Raw genomic sequence first — 13,427 nt, forward strand, 5'->3', positions numbered from 1 at the left:
ACAGGTATAAAAAAGTAGCTATGTCTGCAGCTCACAGTGTTAATCAAGTCGCTACCTGACTGTTAATTTGAGCCTTGGGGAAAATAGTCAGTGGATCGTGGCCTTGGTGTTTCTCTTGGCTGGGCGTCATGTCCTGTAAATTACTGAAACCTCTGCCTAAGACATTTGTAAGACAGATCAAACCAGCTTGGTAGGCTGTGTTCCTATAGCACAGCTGCAGTTTGTTGAGGTCTGGGGCACAATCAGCATCCACCACACCACAGTTCATGTGGCAGCAGCTGCAGTCTAATGTGACCTGCCACACTGCAAAAACCTTTCATAAATGGTTTCAGGAAGATCACAAAGGTGTGGACTTGGCCTCCAAATTCCTCAGGTTTCAATCCAATCGAACACCTGTGGAATGTGCTGGAGAAAGTCCGATCCATGGGCGCCCCACCTTGCAACATAGAGGACTTAAAGGATCTAAAAGGAACAAGATGCTAACATCTTGTTACCAGACTCCACAGGACACCTTCAGAGGTATTGTAGAATCCATGTCTTGATGTGCCAGAACTGTTTTGATGGCACAAGGAGGACTTACACTAGGAAGGTGGTTTTAATGTTATGGATGATCAGTGTATTTGTTAATAATTATTTATGCAGTAGCCTGCTTTAAATCTGAGTGAAGTGGTTTAGTGTTCAATCATTAGAAACTCTTTCCAGGCTTCTGAAGTAGCCCTAATGAATGTTGTGCTGATTCTGAGCCTTGTGACCTCACTGCCGTTGACCTGCATGAAACACCATGATTAATGGGACTTTCAAATGTGCTGCAAAGATCATGTGTCCCCTCCAGGGCTTGGCATACGTGAGGGTTCATGTATAACTGTACAACTTTCATTTCCCTCAGCTGCTCTCCACATGTTCTGAAACTGCTGAGGATCAGGGGTCATATTTAGCGCATCTCTCAGATTAAGTATTCTGATTTAGAAACAATGTGTCTTTCATCTCTTTGGAAGGAGATTATTTTAGATTACACTAATTATGTAGATTAGAGTGAAGTGCTTGATAATAATCAGCCTAATGTCATACTGGGCAAGGCTGGGGGAGAGTGAAGAGACAGAGGGTTAGGGCACACAAGGCTGGGGGACTGGATCTGATGTCACATTGCATGTGCCAGGGTTGAGGGGATGCCTGAGGGAGTGGCTATATTGCTATTGTGATAAAGTCACATGATACAAGGGACGACATCCTTGAAATAACCCTACCAAGGATATAAAGGGACTTGCATGTGCACTCAGTCAGAGGACAGGCAACAAACAACTGTCCAATCACACATCACAAACAAGTGACGACAGGAGATCCTAAGTGCGCCCAGGAGCCAAGACACAAACACAGCAAGACAAAAGTAGTGGTTCTGAGATTGAGAAGCATTGTGGATCTGCAGAGAATAAGTATCTGGGTTGCTCTGTTGGAAGTCTATTTTACAGAGGAAAGAGATCTGGGCCTTTTGGATCTTGTCTGGATTGTAGAGCTTTTCTGGATTTCTCCTGCTCCTCCTTGCAATCCCAGAGTGGAGGGGGAGGCCAAACAGTGGCTTCAGCAGGAATGAAGTTCGGCTACCAGTCCCCGGTGTTACGCTACACACGGCATGGTGCATACACGCCGACACACTACACCCCAAGCCTTTACAGCACAAAGCAGTATTCCACAAACTCTTACTCCACAAGCCACTATGGATCAGTAACATACATGCCGGCTTACACACCACCTGCTTACACGCCCGCTTACAAAAGCCTCTCCACATGCACCCCCACCTACAGAAGCCTGTCAGCCTACACCACCTCCGACAGCAAACCCAGACGACAGAACAGGAGCCACAGTTCACCTGCACCACACACTTGTGCAACAGCAATCAAACCCTCGCGCTCGGTGCGCTTCACCAACGACGTCGTTTTCCTAGACCATGTCCGACATGGAGACCTGGAGATGATTGGCCGTTTCATGAGAGCAAGAAAGGTGCGAGTGGACACGATCTTCCATTCTGGTAAGCAAGCTTTAGCTTCAGTGGCAAAACAAATACATTTCTTACAGATTATGACTGCCAGACCATCTCCAAATTAATAGTGAAATATAAAACATACAAAAACATGAGAAAACGGTGAGCTACTCTGATCTGTTCAATTTTGTGGTGCCTTTATGAAACCTGACGGAGCAAAGCTATATCTGTGGGGAAAAGGAGCTGTGTGCCTGTAAGTCAGAAAGAGTGAGCCAATTGCTTTCTTTTCCTTTTCTCCTCTTTCTGTCCATAGGCATGGCAGCACTTCATGAGGCTGTTCTCTCTGGGAACCTGGAGTGTGTGAAGCTCCTCATAAAATATGGTGCTGATGTCCACCAGAGAGATGAGAATGGTTGGACACCACTTCACATGGCCTGCAGTGATAGCTATCCTGAGATTGCACGGTAGCTCATAAACATCATATATATATATATATAATGATTGTAATGCATAATCAGATGTTTGAGAATACAGTAGAATTTTAATATTTCACTTAAGTGTATAGTTTATTATTCTTAAGTTATTAACATACATATTCTTACAAAAGAAAATGCGTATTGATAATTAACCATGCTTCTTTTCAAAAAAATAGTTGTCTTTAGTAAATATACTGCTGCTTGTAATCCTACACATTAGTGAGTGACAATAACCTTCTCCTCAGGTATCTGCTCTCTCTGGGTGCCAGTGTAGAAGCTGAGAATGAGAACAGGGAGAAGCCAGCTGACCTTATTGACCCCAGCTGCAAAGAGCTGGTCAATCTCTTTGAAGTTGGCTGTGTCTAATAGCTAGCATGAGAGTAAAGCCTGAAAGAACTGTGCCAAAATCCCTGGGCTCAAGTTCATCAGTGAGAATGGGACCATCAAAATAGCCACTGTTTATTGTTCGCATTGAGAACAGAGACTGGGACAAGAACATTCAGATGGAATTTACAACTCACTGAATAAATGTTTTTATTTTGTTTTGCTTTTCTTTTTTTTGTGAAAGAAAGTGTTCTTTATTATTTCATTTTTTTCCCTTTATTTTTTCCATATGGGTATTAAAATGCAGGACACATGGCCACAGAGAAATATATGTGCACCCACATTCCTCTCTGTATGCTGCTTTAACCTCCTTCTCACCTTGGCCCTGCTAATCCCGCTTCCCCATTTATGCACCAACTGGCAACCACATGCATGCTACACCCTATGAATTTTTACAGCAGGACCTTATCTGGAGTCTTGCTCACACTATGTTATGATGCCCAACCCAACTGGATTATTTCATCAATTCAACCATGTCACCTCAGATATGCCTTAAATATGGCAACCACACGGTGACTAAAATACATCAGGACGACCCTAAGTAGTAGTGGCTGTTTGTATCATGAATCTGGACATAGCATCTGAAATGCAGTGCTATTTGGAGAACACTGTCCTGTCAATGCTTTTGTGCCTAATATTAAACACAGTAAAGCACAATGTGTACTTGTAGATATTTTACATGTCCTCAAATTGCTAAAACCACGTGTCTCTAGTCTGCAGGGCAGTTGAAGAAACACTGAAAAAATATACTTTGGATGCAATTTGTATACAGGCAAAATAATATTGTTTCTGTACTGCTTAAACTGAGTGCACGGTATCTACAGACTTGTTGAATGTCTTGTAAAAGTCTTATGTTTCTTTTGTACTGTTTTCATAAATAAACGTTATTTTTTAACAGCATTTATTTTAGGTTTCTACTTTCGGAAATCATTTTTACTATTAAAACACCTATTAATTCATTGTTTAAATGTTGTTCTAACACTGTTGTGATTTTTGATTTAAAAGTAAATGAAAACAATAAAAAGATAACAATGCCAGATGTATTAACATATTATGATTTTGTCACGGTACGGCCCCTCCCCCGAACGTCTCCTCGTGTGCGTGTTCGTCAATGTGGCCACGCCCTCCCTGTGTCTCACACCCGCTCCTCATTGTGTCATTGGTATATGTATATAAATGTCTATCGTTTATGTATCTGTGGGGTCGGTGTTTGAACGCAATAGCTTGCGTGCTACGTCGTGAGTGTTATATGTCCAAATAAAACGTGTGTTCTTTATGCGACTCGTCCCCGCGTCCTGCTTAACCTCCTCGTCATAGACTTATCTTTAATAGGTTGTAGTTACTAATAACACAAGTCAGCATGACTGCACGAGACTCCCAAAGGACTTGTGGGAACAAGATTTTAAAAAAAGATCCTGAGATGGGACAGGGGTGTAACTAAACAGATGGACGGAACAGGTTTATGTTTGGTTGGTTATTTTTGAGCAAGGTTTAAATCATACCAATACACAGAGAACCACCATGGTGAGTATTTGTAAGGGATTCACTAAGTATATTATAATACACCACTGGCTTACTCATTGGGGAAATCTGAATTACACTAATAATGCATTAATACAATATGCACAAATGACAAAACCACCAAGCGGCACAATAAACAAAATATGATTTTTTTAAATATAATTTTACATTCCGCAAATAGTATTTAAACGTCCAAAAGGCAAATACAATAAATGAGAATTAGAATGAAACTTTGGGGGAAAAAATAGAATGAGATTAATAGCTAGTTTAGGGGGTTATGCAGCCTACAGCACCACCTATAGATTACCATCGTATTCAAACAACCTCAAATTCTGCTCCATTATACAACACTGAAACCTATTTCCTGTTTTTGTAACTCCAGTAGTGACGTGGACACCTTAATTGCACTTTGCAATAACAAATGAAATTTAATCTGATCGTCTACGACCACTATAGGCCCCTTGCCCACCTAGGAAAGTGTATTTATTTCTAGTGACTGCGCTACAGAAAGAGATTATAAAAACAGGCGCAATTACTACACGCATGCGCAGTGTGTCTGCGCAGGTTTTGCTGACCCGGAGATACTTAGCTAGCTAGGTAGCTAGGATAGTTTGTATTTGCTTCGCTGTGGCTGACGAGGGTCCGTATTTTCTTATTGAAAGAAAAAGGAATAACAAAACCGACAGGTTTGTCGAAGTAGATTTAATGTTCCAACTGAATTATTGTCTCAGACATCTGCGTACGATTTTCTGTCAGAAGTAGCTAGGTGCTTCTGTATGCTTGATCTGATTGATGGGTAACAGTCATTTACTAATAATGCTAACGTTACGTTATTTTGATGGGTAACAGTCATTTACTAATAATACTAACGTTACGTTACTTTGGTGGTATCTCAACGTCTACCTGGTTAAGTCCTTAGTCGGGTAAGAAGTGGCTTAATGTGTCGTTAACTTGGCTAGCTACCCCAGCTGTCATTTACCATGACAGAAGCTCATAAACATATTTCACTTTTTAAACAGCGTAATGCTTTAGTCATTGTCGCTAACTAGCTAGCTAAATTATCCATTGATTTCTGACCAGGCATAACCACTAGCTAACGTTGGTCCCCGGGGAATTTAATGTTTTTTGATTTATAAATACTTGCGCGTTTAATAGCTGGCTAGGTAAAATAAGGACTTGCACTAATTAAATTTTTTCTGTTCTATATTTGGTTTTCTATTTCAGCTATTGTGCCTAGATCAACATTTTGTATTTTACATCCAACTGCAAAAAATCTAACTTACCTCTAGGTTTGTTGATCTTTTTATCGTCAAGTAATTGCTTTCAATAAATAAATACCCGGCTCCCAGTGAAACGTTTTACCAGCCAGGTACCTGTGAGGTTGGAACGGGTCTCAATAAACTTGAAGTTGTTAGTGTGTGTATTCTAATTTTTTTTTTTTTTTTTTTTTTTGACAGTAATCATATTTAGCTCCACAAAGGAATATACTGTGAAATTTCAGCAAAGATTGTGGAGGAAGAGAAGGGACTATTTATAATATGACCAGGTGAAGTTTTTTTTTGTTTTTTTTTTATTGTCTGACCAGCTGACCATTGTCTGCTACACAATTATATCTAACCCACATACACATTTACCCCAGAATGGCTGATGCAAAGGTGATAATTGATGCACTGGGATGTACACTCACCAGACATAGACATGTGTGTCTTGCAGGTGCACTATGTAGGTGGTGTACAGATAGTCTACAGGAGAGACCACTGGGTATAAGGTTGCTATTTCTAATAAGTGTCTGGTAACTGTACCTGTAGATGTTTATAGTATTCTGTCATTAGTGCTACAGCCAGGCTACCCAAGGAGGATGGGTTCCCTCTTGAGTCTTGGTCCTCCCAAGGATTCTTCCTTAATTCGCCCAGAGACTTTTTCCTTGCTACTATTGTCACTGGTTTGCTCATTAGGGACATGGACCGAAACATTTGTAAAGCTGCTTTGTGACAGTGCATGTAGTAAAATGCGCTGCATAACTATGTTTAACTCAGCTACGAAGACCTGAGGTACCCACTCCTCCTCTTCTTTTGTCCAGCTCCAGTGTCAAACAGAAGATCTTGATAAAGTGTGGTAGGCAGGGGCTGGAGCTGAACGCTATAGTTACAAGGCATAACTTGAATATACCATTGCAGTGTTATAGCCTAATAATTACATCACCTTTTCTTCTAGCTCCTCCACACCCAGAATGCACACATACAAAAGGACCCCTAGCCCACGGTCAGATCCTGGGGATCTGTTCACACCTGCACATGAAGAAAATGTGCGCTTTATACATGAGAGTAAGTCCAATGTGCTTCACACACTGTACATATGCCTATTTATATTAGGGTTTTTTTCAACAAAGATGTCTTAACTACCATTTTTATAATGTCAAAAAATATGTATGCTCTCCTTTCAGCATGGCTGTGTGTTCTAAAAGATATCAAATCCCCACAAAGCAGTGAACGCGGACCACAGGAATATGTGGAGAAAAACCCGAACCCTAACCTTCATTGTGAGTTCCTTTTTCAACAAGTGTTTCATACATGTATGTTATTCTTTTATTTTATTAGATATTTATCAAGGGTTCTTAATGTGGGGCACCATGATTTATTGATCCTGCTCTCTCTGGTGCCATATATAAGGTCTTGATGAAGCATGATTCAGTGCAGCTCTCTAATCTGTGTTTCAGCCTTCACACCAGTTGACCTGAGTGACCTTAAGAAGGCTGGCACACAAGACTGCAGGAAGTCTTAGTGTCTTTCCCACCCTCACATTGGTCCAGCAGCTTTTAACTGCCTACTCCACTTCTTTGGGACCTGTTTGGCTACTTCAGTCCAGAAAGCCTCTACCTTCTCTGTCGCATAGAACTGTGCACTGGACAAACTGATGGACACATCGTTAAGACCCATCATATGCACAATTCCCTACACTTCCCATTCTGTATTCATGACTCTTCTGTCCTGAGTCTGTGCATCTCTTACTGACAGATTTGGGTGGGCAAGAAGTCCTGGAGTCAAATTTCAGGGATTTTGTCTTCTCTTGGTCTTTGGGTTTTGTTATCTGGATGTTTATTATTATTATTATTATTACAAAAGAAATGTAGTTGTCATGTGGATATTGAGGTACATACTCTGAAACTCTCAATACTCAACAGGCTGTGTTGTTTTAACCGTATACTCCATTTTCCATGTCACATTTGAGGGGGGTGATGAAACCCTTATGTGGGGGTGGGATATTTGATAAATTGATGAAATATTGGAAATTTAGGAGTTTGGCAAGCCAAATGTTTTTAACAGAGATACCATATATTTTTTTTAAAGAAAATATTAAATTACTTCAAAGTTTGAGTACTTTTTTGCATCCTAAATTTCAACCCTTGAAATAAAAGCAACTTTTATGGTATCTCAACTTCTAGTTTACTGTTGTTGTTCTCTACATCTCTGGCATACCGGGTCCTCATGTTTGCTACATATTTTAAGATAAACATTTTAAAATTGTAATTTTTTAAAATATTCATACTGATAAAAGAAACATAAAATAGTTGTATTTAACTCCATGTTTAGCCCCTAACCTGCATTTATTTATTTATTGCTGTCCTGTGTTTACTGTGTCAGCTTTTTATAGTACCAAGGAGGTCCTCTTAATATACAACCGTAAGAAATACACAACCTTATGAAAATTACAAATTTTGAAGCGAAAAGAGAAGTATTGTAGTTTACAAGATTTCTGATAACTGGCATATTAAACACATTTATTACCTTGTGTATAATATGTATGTATGTATGTATATATATATATATATATATATATATATATATATATATATATATATATATATATATATATATTTATTTTATTTATTTTTTTTGGTATGTGTGTGTGTGTATATATATATATATATATATATATATATATATATATATATATATATATATATTTCAAAGTTTATTTGTCATACACAGTATAACTGGCAGTGAAATGCCTTTGGTGACTGCTCTGCCTGTAGCTGAGGAGAGATACTTAAAATATGCAGATCTGGGAAACAGATGTACATTAATGAATAATTATTGTCCAGATAAATTATGAATGGAAAGGGATTGTATGGATATGCATATGCAATGAAAATACAGTTTTACAGTTTTTGGGGTTTTTTTACAGTTTGTTATGATGTTATTGTCCCCATAGTTCATTAGTTGCCCTGATTCAGGGCCTTAATGGCCTGCGGGAAGAAGCTCCTCTTCAGTCTCTCTGTGTTGGTCTTCAGAGAGCGAAAGCGCTTCCCTGATCTTAACAGAGAGAAGAGCCTATTGTTGGGATGGGTGGGGTCCTTCACAATCCTCCTGGCCTTGGTCTGCCACCGCTTGTAGTAGATGGTCTGCAGGTCAGGAAGTTCCATATGAATGATGCGCTCTGCTGAACACACCACCCTCTGGAGTGCTTGTCTGTCCTGCTTGGTGCTGTTCCCAAACCAGGCTGTGATGTTCCCCATGAGGATGTTCTCAATAGTGCAGGTGTAGAAGTTCCGCAGCACCTTGGAGGCAGTCTGAAGTCTCTTAGGTGTCTGAAGTGGAAAAGACGCTGACGAGCCTTCTTTGCCAGGTAGTTGATGTGGCGGGACCAGGACAGGTCCTGCGAAATGTGAACTCCAAAGTACCTGAAACTGTTTACTCTCGCCACTGTGGTTCTGTCGATCCTCACGGGTAGTGCTGCTCCTGCTTCTTGCTGTAGTCCACAATCAGCGCCTTTGTCTTGCTGATGTTCAGGAGGAGATTATTTTCCTGGCACCAGGTCTCCAGGTGTTTAATCTCCTCCAGGTAGGGCCTCTCGTCATTGCCCGAGATCAGGCCCATGACGACGGTATCGTCAGTGAACTTGACGAAGGTGGTAGAGCTGGAAGTAGCCACGCAATCGTAGGTGTCCAGTGAGTAGAGCAGGGGGCTTAGGGCACAACCCTGGGGAGCTCCAGCACTGAGGGTGAGGGTGGATGAAACGCAGTTGCCCACCCATACTGATTGGGGTCTGTCTGTTAGGAAGTTGGAGATCAAGTCACCCAGGGATGGAAGCAGTCCTAGACTCTCCAACTTAGTAGTGAGTCTGGAGGGGATGATAGTGTTAAATGCTGAACTGTAGTCAATGAACAGCATTTTAACGTAATTACCCCTCCCTTTGTCCAGGTGGGTCAGTGTGGTGTGAAACAGATGTGCAATTGCATCATCAGTGGAGCGGTTGTGGCAGTATGCAAACTTGCAGTGGGTCCAAGGAGGCTGGCAGTGAAGCGGTGATGAAGTCTCTGACTAGCTTTTCAAAGCACTTCATCACGACCGATGTGAGGGCAATAGAGCGGTAGTCGTTGAGTCGTGTGTGTGTGTGTGTGTGTATATGTGTGTGTGTGTATATATATATATATATATATATATATATATATATATATATATATATATATATATATATAATTTTTTAATGTTTGTATATAAAGCCTGCAGTGTATTGCACGCTAGAGCGCTTTGTTATTCTTGAACAGTCGCGTACAATATTGACGCAATTTCATTGGCCATGAAAGAACGGAAGAAGTCATACGCAAAGAACGGAAGAAGTCATACGTAATCTCCTCATTATAAGAATCGTAAAGGCGCCTGTTCTTCGTTTCCTCCTCTAAGTAAACGTTTGTGTAGGGGCAGTGTAGTAGTTTACTGGGTTGTTTTTAGTTCTCACGGTGTTAGCATTAACAAAGTTAAATAATGGTAGACAAGATGGATATGTCACTGGACGACATCATCAAGCAAAATAAGCAACAGCGAGGGGGTGGAGGCGGCCGCGGGGGAAGAGGTGGCCGCGGCCGTGGAGGCATTGGCGGTGGCCGCGGTGGTGGCGCCGGGCGACTTGGAAGCACAGGCGGAGGCTTTGGCGGCCGTGGCGGAGGATCAGGCCCCATGAGGAATCGTCAGAACCTGAGCCGCGGTAGAAGCAGACCTACGCCGTACACCAGGGTAGGAGAAAGATAAAGAAAATTGGCTGAGAAAGGGGAGAAACCCTGAGCACGTCCACATGCCTGGGTGAAGTCCTTTTTCTTTCTAGGCTTGCTAGCAAACCTGATGGCTAGCTTGCTAGTCAACCATGCTACATGCCCCTGGAGTTTCTCTGGAAATGTAATGTGGAGAAGCTCATTAAATTGGCGTTTAAGTTAAGAAGGCTGTATTATGCATAATGTTATTTCTCCCCCAAACCCATTTGTCTTTTCGTCGATTTGAAAAACAAGAGTATGGAGCGAATTGGCTAACTCGGCTACATCGTGGCTAAAGTGGCTGATCTGCTAACCTACAGCAACCGGCGCCATTTTGGATACAGCACCTCCTTTATCAGTGAAATGGTGGCTTTTCGCAATTCGTGTTTTCTACAGTATTCATCACTCAGCACCTGAATGCCTCAGAAATGACCAACGATGTGGGTTGAAGATTTCGACGTTTTTATTCATTTTGTGGCCAAGCTCGAACACGGCCTACCTTTTTGGTGGAATCCTTTGTCTGGGAGGGGCCCGTGTTCAGTTTGCCTTAAGAGCAGTGCTAAGCTAGCTAGCGTGTTGATGTGCAGGAGGGAATGGACACTGACCTTTTAGTCAACCCATCTACATTGAAAACATCTAATGTTTGTATCTAGAATATTACAGAAAGCTAGCATTTGTAACGTTATAAGGGTCGAAATGGTGTGGTTTCAAAATGGACGCTCAGTGATCGCCGTTGCTCACAAAGGGCTCCACAACACAGCCCTGTGATGGACATTTCTGTCGTCTCCTTTTCCTTCGATGGACTACCGCGATTCATCCCACGCTGTTTGTCCTGCCGGGGAGCTCAGAATGTCACCCGTGGAGCATCCACCTTGGGAAGGCCTGCAGGATTTCATGTGGAACGCACGGCAAGAGACTCGGGGGTTGTTGGTTTGCTAGTTGCTACCTAGCGGCAGGAATGCCGGAGATTTAACGATAGGCTAACTGATGTTGACACCGATATGTGAAGGGTGTAATTGCCCATTTTACTTGTAACTAGGATTTCCATGATTTGTACTTTTTTTATATAATCTTTTGGGGCTGTATTTAGTCTAGATCACTGCTGTGCCTATTGTATTTAGTGGCCCACTTATGAAAAACGAGGGAATACTACAGAAGTGAGTTTTGACTCATTACTCGTTTTAAGGTTTCAATTATCTGTTTCATCCATAACCTCAATGGATAGCATTGTACATGTTTGCACTCTTTCCTTGCATTGGTTTACTTGTTTGTAGTGATTGGGGTGGGCAGGGATTGGTGGAAATGGCAGTGAGCGCATTGGGTGCCCCAGGCCTCCTTGAGGTGGCACCCCCTGCTTGCCCCAGCACCCAGCCGAGTGGACAGGCAGTGACAGACGGGCTCCGAAGTCAGCAGGTGCGTTCTCTCTCTCATCTGTTGCAGCCCAAGCAACTTCCTGACAAATGGCAGCATGACCTGTTCGACAATGGCTACAGTGGCAATGCCGGTGGTGGTGGTGGTGGTGGAGGAGCGGGTGTGGAAACTGGGGGGAAGCTTCTTGTGTCCAATCTCGACTTTGGTGTCTCTGACGCAGACATTCAGGTATTATCTGCTGTAGAGTGGGTTATTTTATTTTGCAACTTCATTACTACAAAAGCAGTTCCACTTATGAATTCAAGCTCAACATCCTGCCTCTCAACCCTCCCCAGGAACTTTTTGCAGAATTTGGCACTTTGAAAAAGGCTGCGGTCCATTATGACCGGTCTGGGCGCAGCCTCGGCACTGCAGACGTCCACTTTGAAAGAAAAGCAGATGCTCTCAAAGCCATGAAGCAATACAACGGTGTCCCCCTTGATGGTGAGCTAAACGTGGTCATGCTTAAATCTGCTGTGTGGCTATTAAAAACCATAACCGGTTAACTGGCTGTTTAGGGATGTTTTAAAATGGTTATTAGAAATCTCTTGTCCAGCTTAGATTTCACTGGAGTTGTGAATGCCGGTTCTTTTCCAGGCCGTCCTATGAACATACAGCTTGTCACATCACAGATCGACGCACAGAGACGAACCACAATGCAGGGGTGAGTGGTGATCCTTCGACCAGAAGTAGTCATTTTTGAATGGGTGCTTTGTGGTGGAAATTCTTATCGCTCCTTCCCCCCCCCCAGACTGAGTCGCGGAGGAGGGGGAGGTATGAACAGGAGTAAAGTGGGAGGCTTTGGTGTCCAGAGAGGTCGTGGAGGCCGTGGTGCCGGAGGGCTCAGAGGCCGTGGTAGAGGAGGAAGGGGAAATAACAAACAGCAGCTTTCAGCAGAGGAGCTGGACGCCCAACTAGATGCCTACAATGCCAGGGTATGCACCATTAGCCTATTAATTGGCCCCTCCAGTAGATGGCTGTGTTTAGCTGTAACTAATGTACAGTTTAGATGACCTCTTCCTCTTTTCCACAGATGGATACCAGCTAAATGTTCGTGACTCCACTGGGCTGCATTCCTTTTCCCACATGGGCGAGCGGTCTTGATGGTTACAGCTTTGAACATGCCAGACGTTTTACACTTAAATGTATTCAGAAGCGATTTAAACTTGTGTACCAATATTTCTCCTTTTAAATGCTGCGAAGTGTTTTTTACCTACTTTTGGTTTGTTTTTTAGTTCCTTTTTGAAAACCTGGTCTGACTGTAGGATTTGATTGGGAGGTGCTTGTCTTTACCTTCCCTTTGTAGATCATTGTAATAAAACCTGCAGTGCGTAGTATCCAAGCAATGCCTCTTCATTTTGTATATGCACACTTTAATGTACAGATGTTGACAATTGTATAGTCTTTAGCAACTGCTGAAAGCCTTAGTACTGAGCTACTCGTAACAACTAGACTAATTTGAGTGGCATGCTTAACTGGGAATAGCTTGCTCATAACTGCTGTAACTATCCAAACAGGATGGTGAGATGGTAGAGTAGTTCAAAGTTTAGAAGTGCTCCATTTTTTCTTCTGTATGTAAATGGCATTGAGCAGAATGCTTTAATTAAAAGACTGTTTTGTGCAATGTTGAATG

General features: G+C 42.1%; 3 protein-coding genes across 10 annotated transcripts; all 3 read left to right on the forward strand.

The window, feature by feature from the left end:
• Positions 1-1,268: 1,268 nt before the first annotated feature.
• On the forward strand, positions 1,269-3,735 carry ppp1r27a (protein phosphatase 1, regulatory subunit 27a). Its single transcript, XM_027000311.3, has 3 exons — positions 1,269-2,023; positions 2,289-2,439; positions 2,697-3,735. The coding sequence occupies exons 1-3, from the start codon at positions 1,585-1,587 to the stop codon at positions 2,815-2,817; spliced, it is 711 nt and encodes a 236-aa protein (XP_026856112.3). The 5' UTR covers positions 1,269-1,584; the 3' UTR covers positions 2,818-3,735.
• Positions 3,736-4,891: 1,156 nt separating this feature from the next.
• Positions 4,892-7,791, forward strand: mcrip1 (MAPK regulated corepressor interacting protein 1). Of its 4 annotated transcripts, XM_081710798.1 has the most exons (6): positions 4,925-5,042; positions 5,581-5,645; positions 5,814-5,902; positions 6,571-6,680; positions 6,800-6,895; positions 7,073-7,791. In XM_081710798.1, the coding sequence occupies exons 3-6, from the start codon at positions 5,895-5,897 to the stop codon at positions 7,135-7,137; spliced, it is 279 nt and encodes a 92-aa protein (XP_081566924.1). In that variant the 5' UTR covers positions 4,925-5,042; positions 5,581-5,645; positions 5,814-5,894; the 3' UTR covers positions 7,138-7,791. The 4 variants fall into 4 exon arrangements, with proteins under 4 accessions (XP_081566925.1, XP_026856104.1, XP_081566924.1 ...); XM_027000303.3 differs by lacking the exon at positions 5,581-5,645 and having other exon boundaries at positions 4,894-5,042; XM_081710800.1 differs by lacking the exon at positions 5,814-5,902.
• Positions 7,792-9,979: 2,188 nt separating this feature from the next.
• Positions 9,980-13,136, forward strand: alyref (Aly/REF export factor). Of its 5 annotated transcripts, none has more exons than XM_027000379.3 (6): positions 9,980-10,370; positions 11,825-11,983; positions 12,091-12,238; positions 12,392-12,458; positions 12,546-12,729; positions 12,828-13,136. In XM_027000379.3, exons 1-6 carry the CDS (start codon positions 10,122-10,124, stop codon positions 12,840-12,842), a joined length of 822 nt encoding a protein of 273 aa, XP_026856180.2. In that variant the 5' UTR covers positions 9,980-10,121; the 3' UTR covers positions 12,843-13,136. The 5 variants fall into 5 exon arrangements, with proteins under 5 accessions (XP_026856180.2, XP_081566930.1, XP_081566927.1 ...); XM_081710804.1 differs by having other exon boundaries at positions 10,230-10,370; positions 11,659-11,983; XM_081710801.1 differs by lacking the exon at positions 9,980-10,370 and adding an exon at positions 10,381-11,292 and having other exon boundaries at positions 11,659-11,983.
• The last annotated feature ends 291 nt before the right edge of the window (positions 13,137-13,427 follow it).

This window comes from Electrophorus electricus, chromosome 3 (genome assembly GCF_041902795.1).
Source record: "Electrophorus electricus isolate QZ-2024a chromosome 3, ASM4190279v1, whole genome shotgun sequence".
Taxonomy (NCBI): domain Eukaryota; kingdom Metazoa; phylum Chordata; class Actinopteri; order Gymnotiformes; family Gymnotidae; genus Electrophorus; species Electrophorus electricus.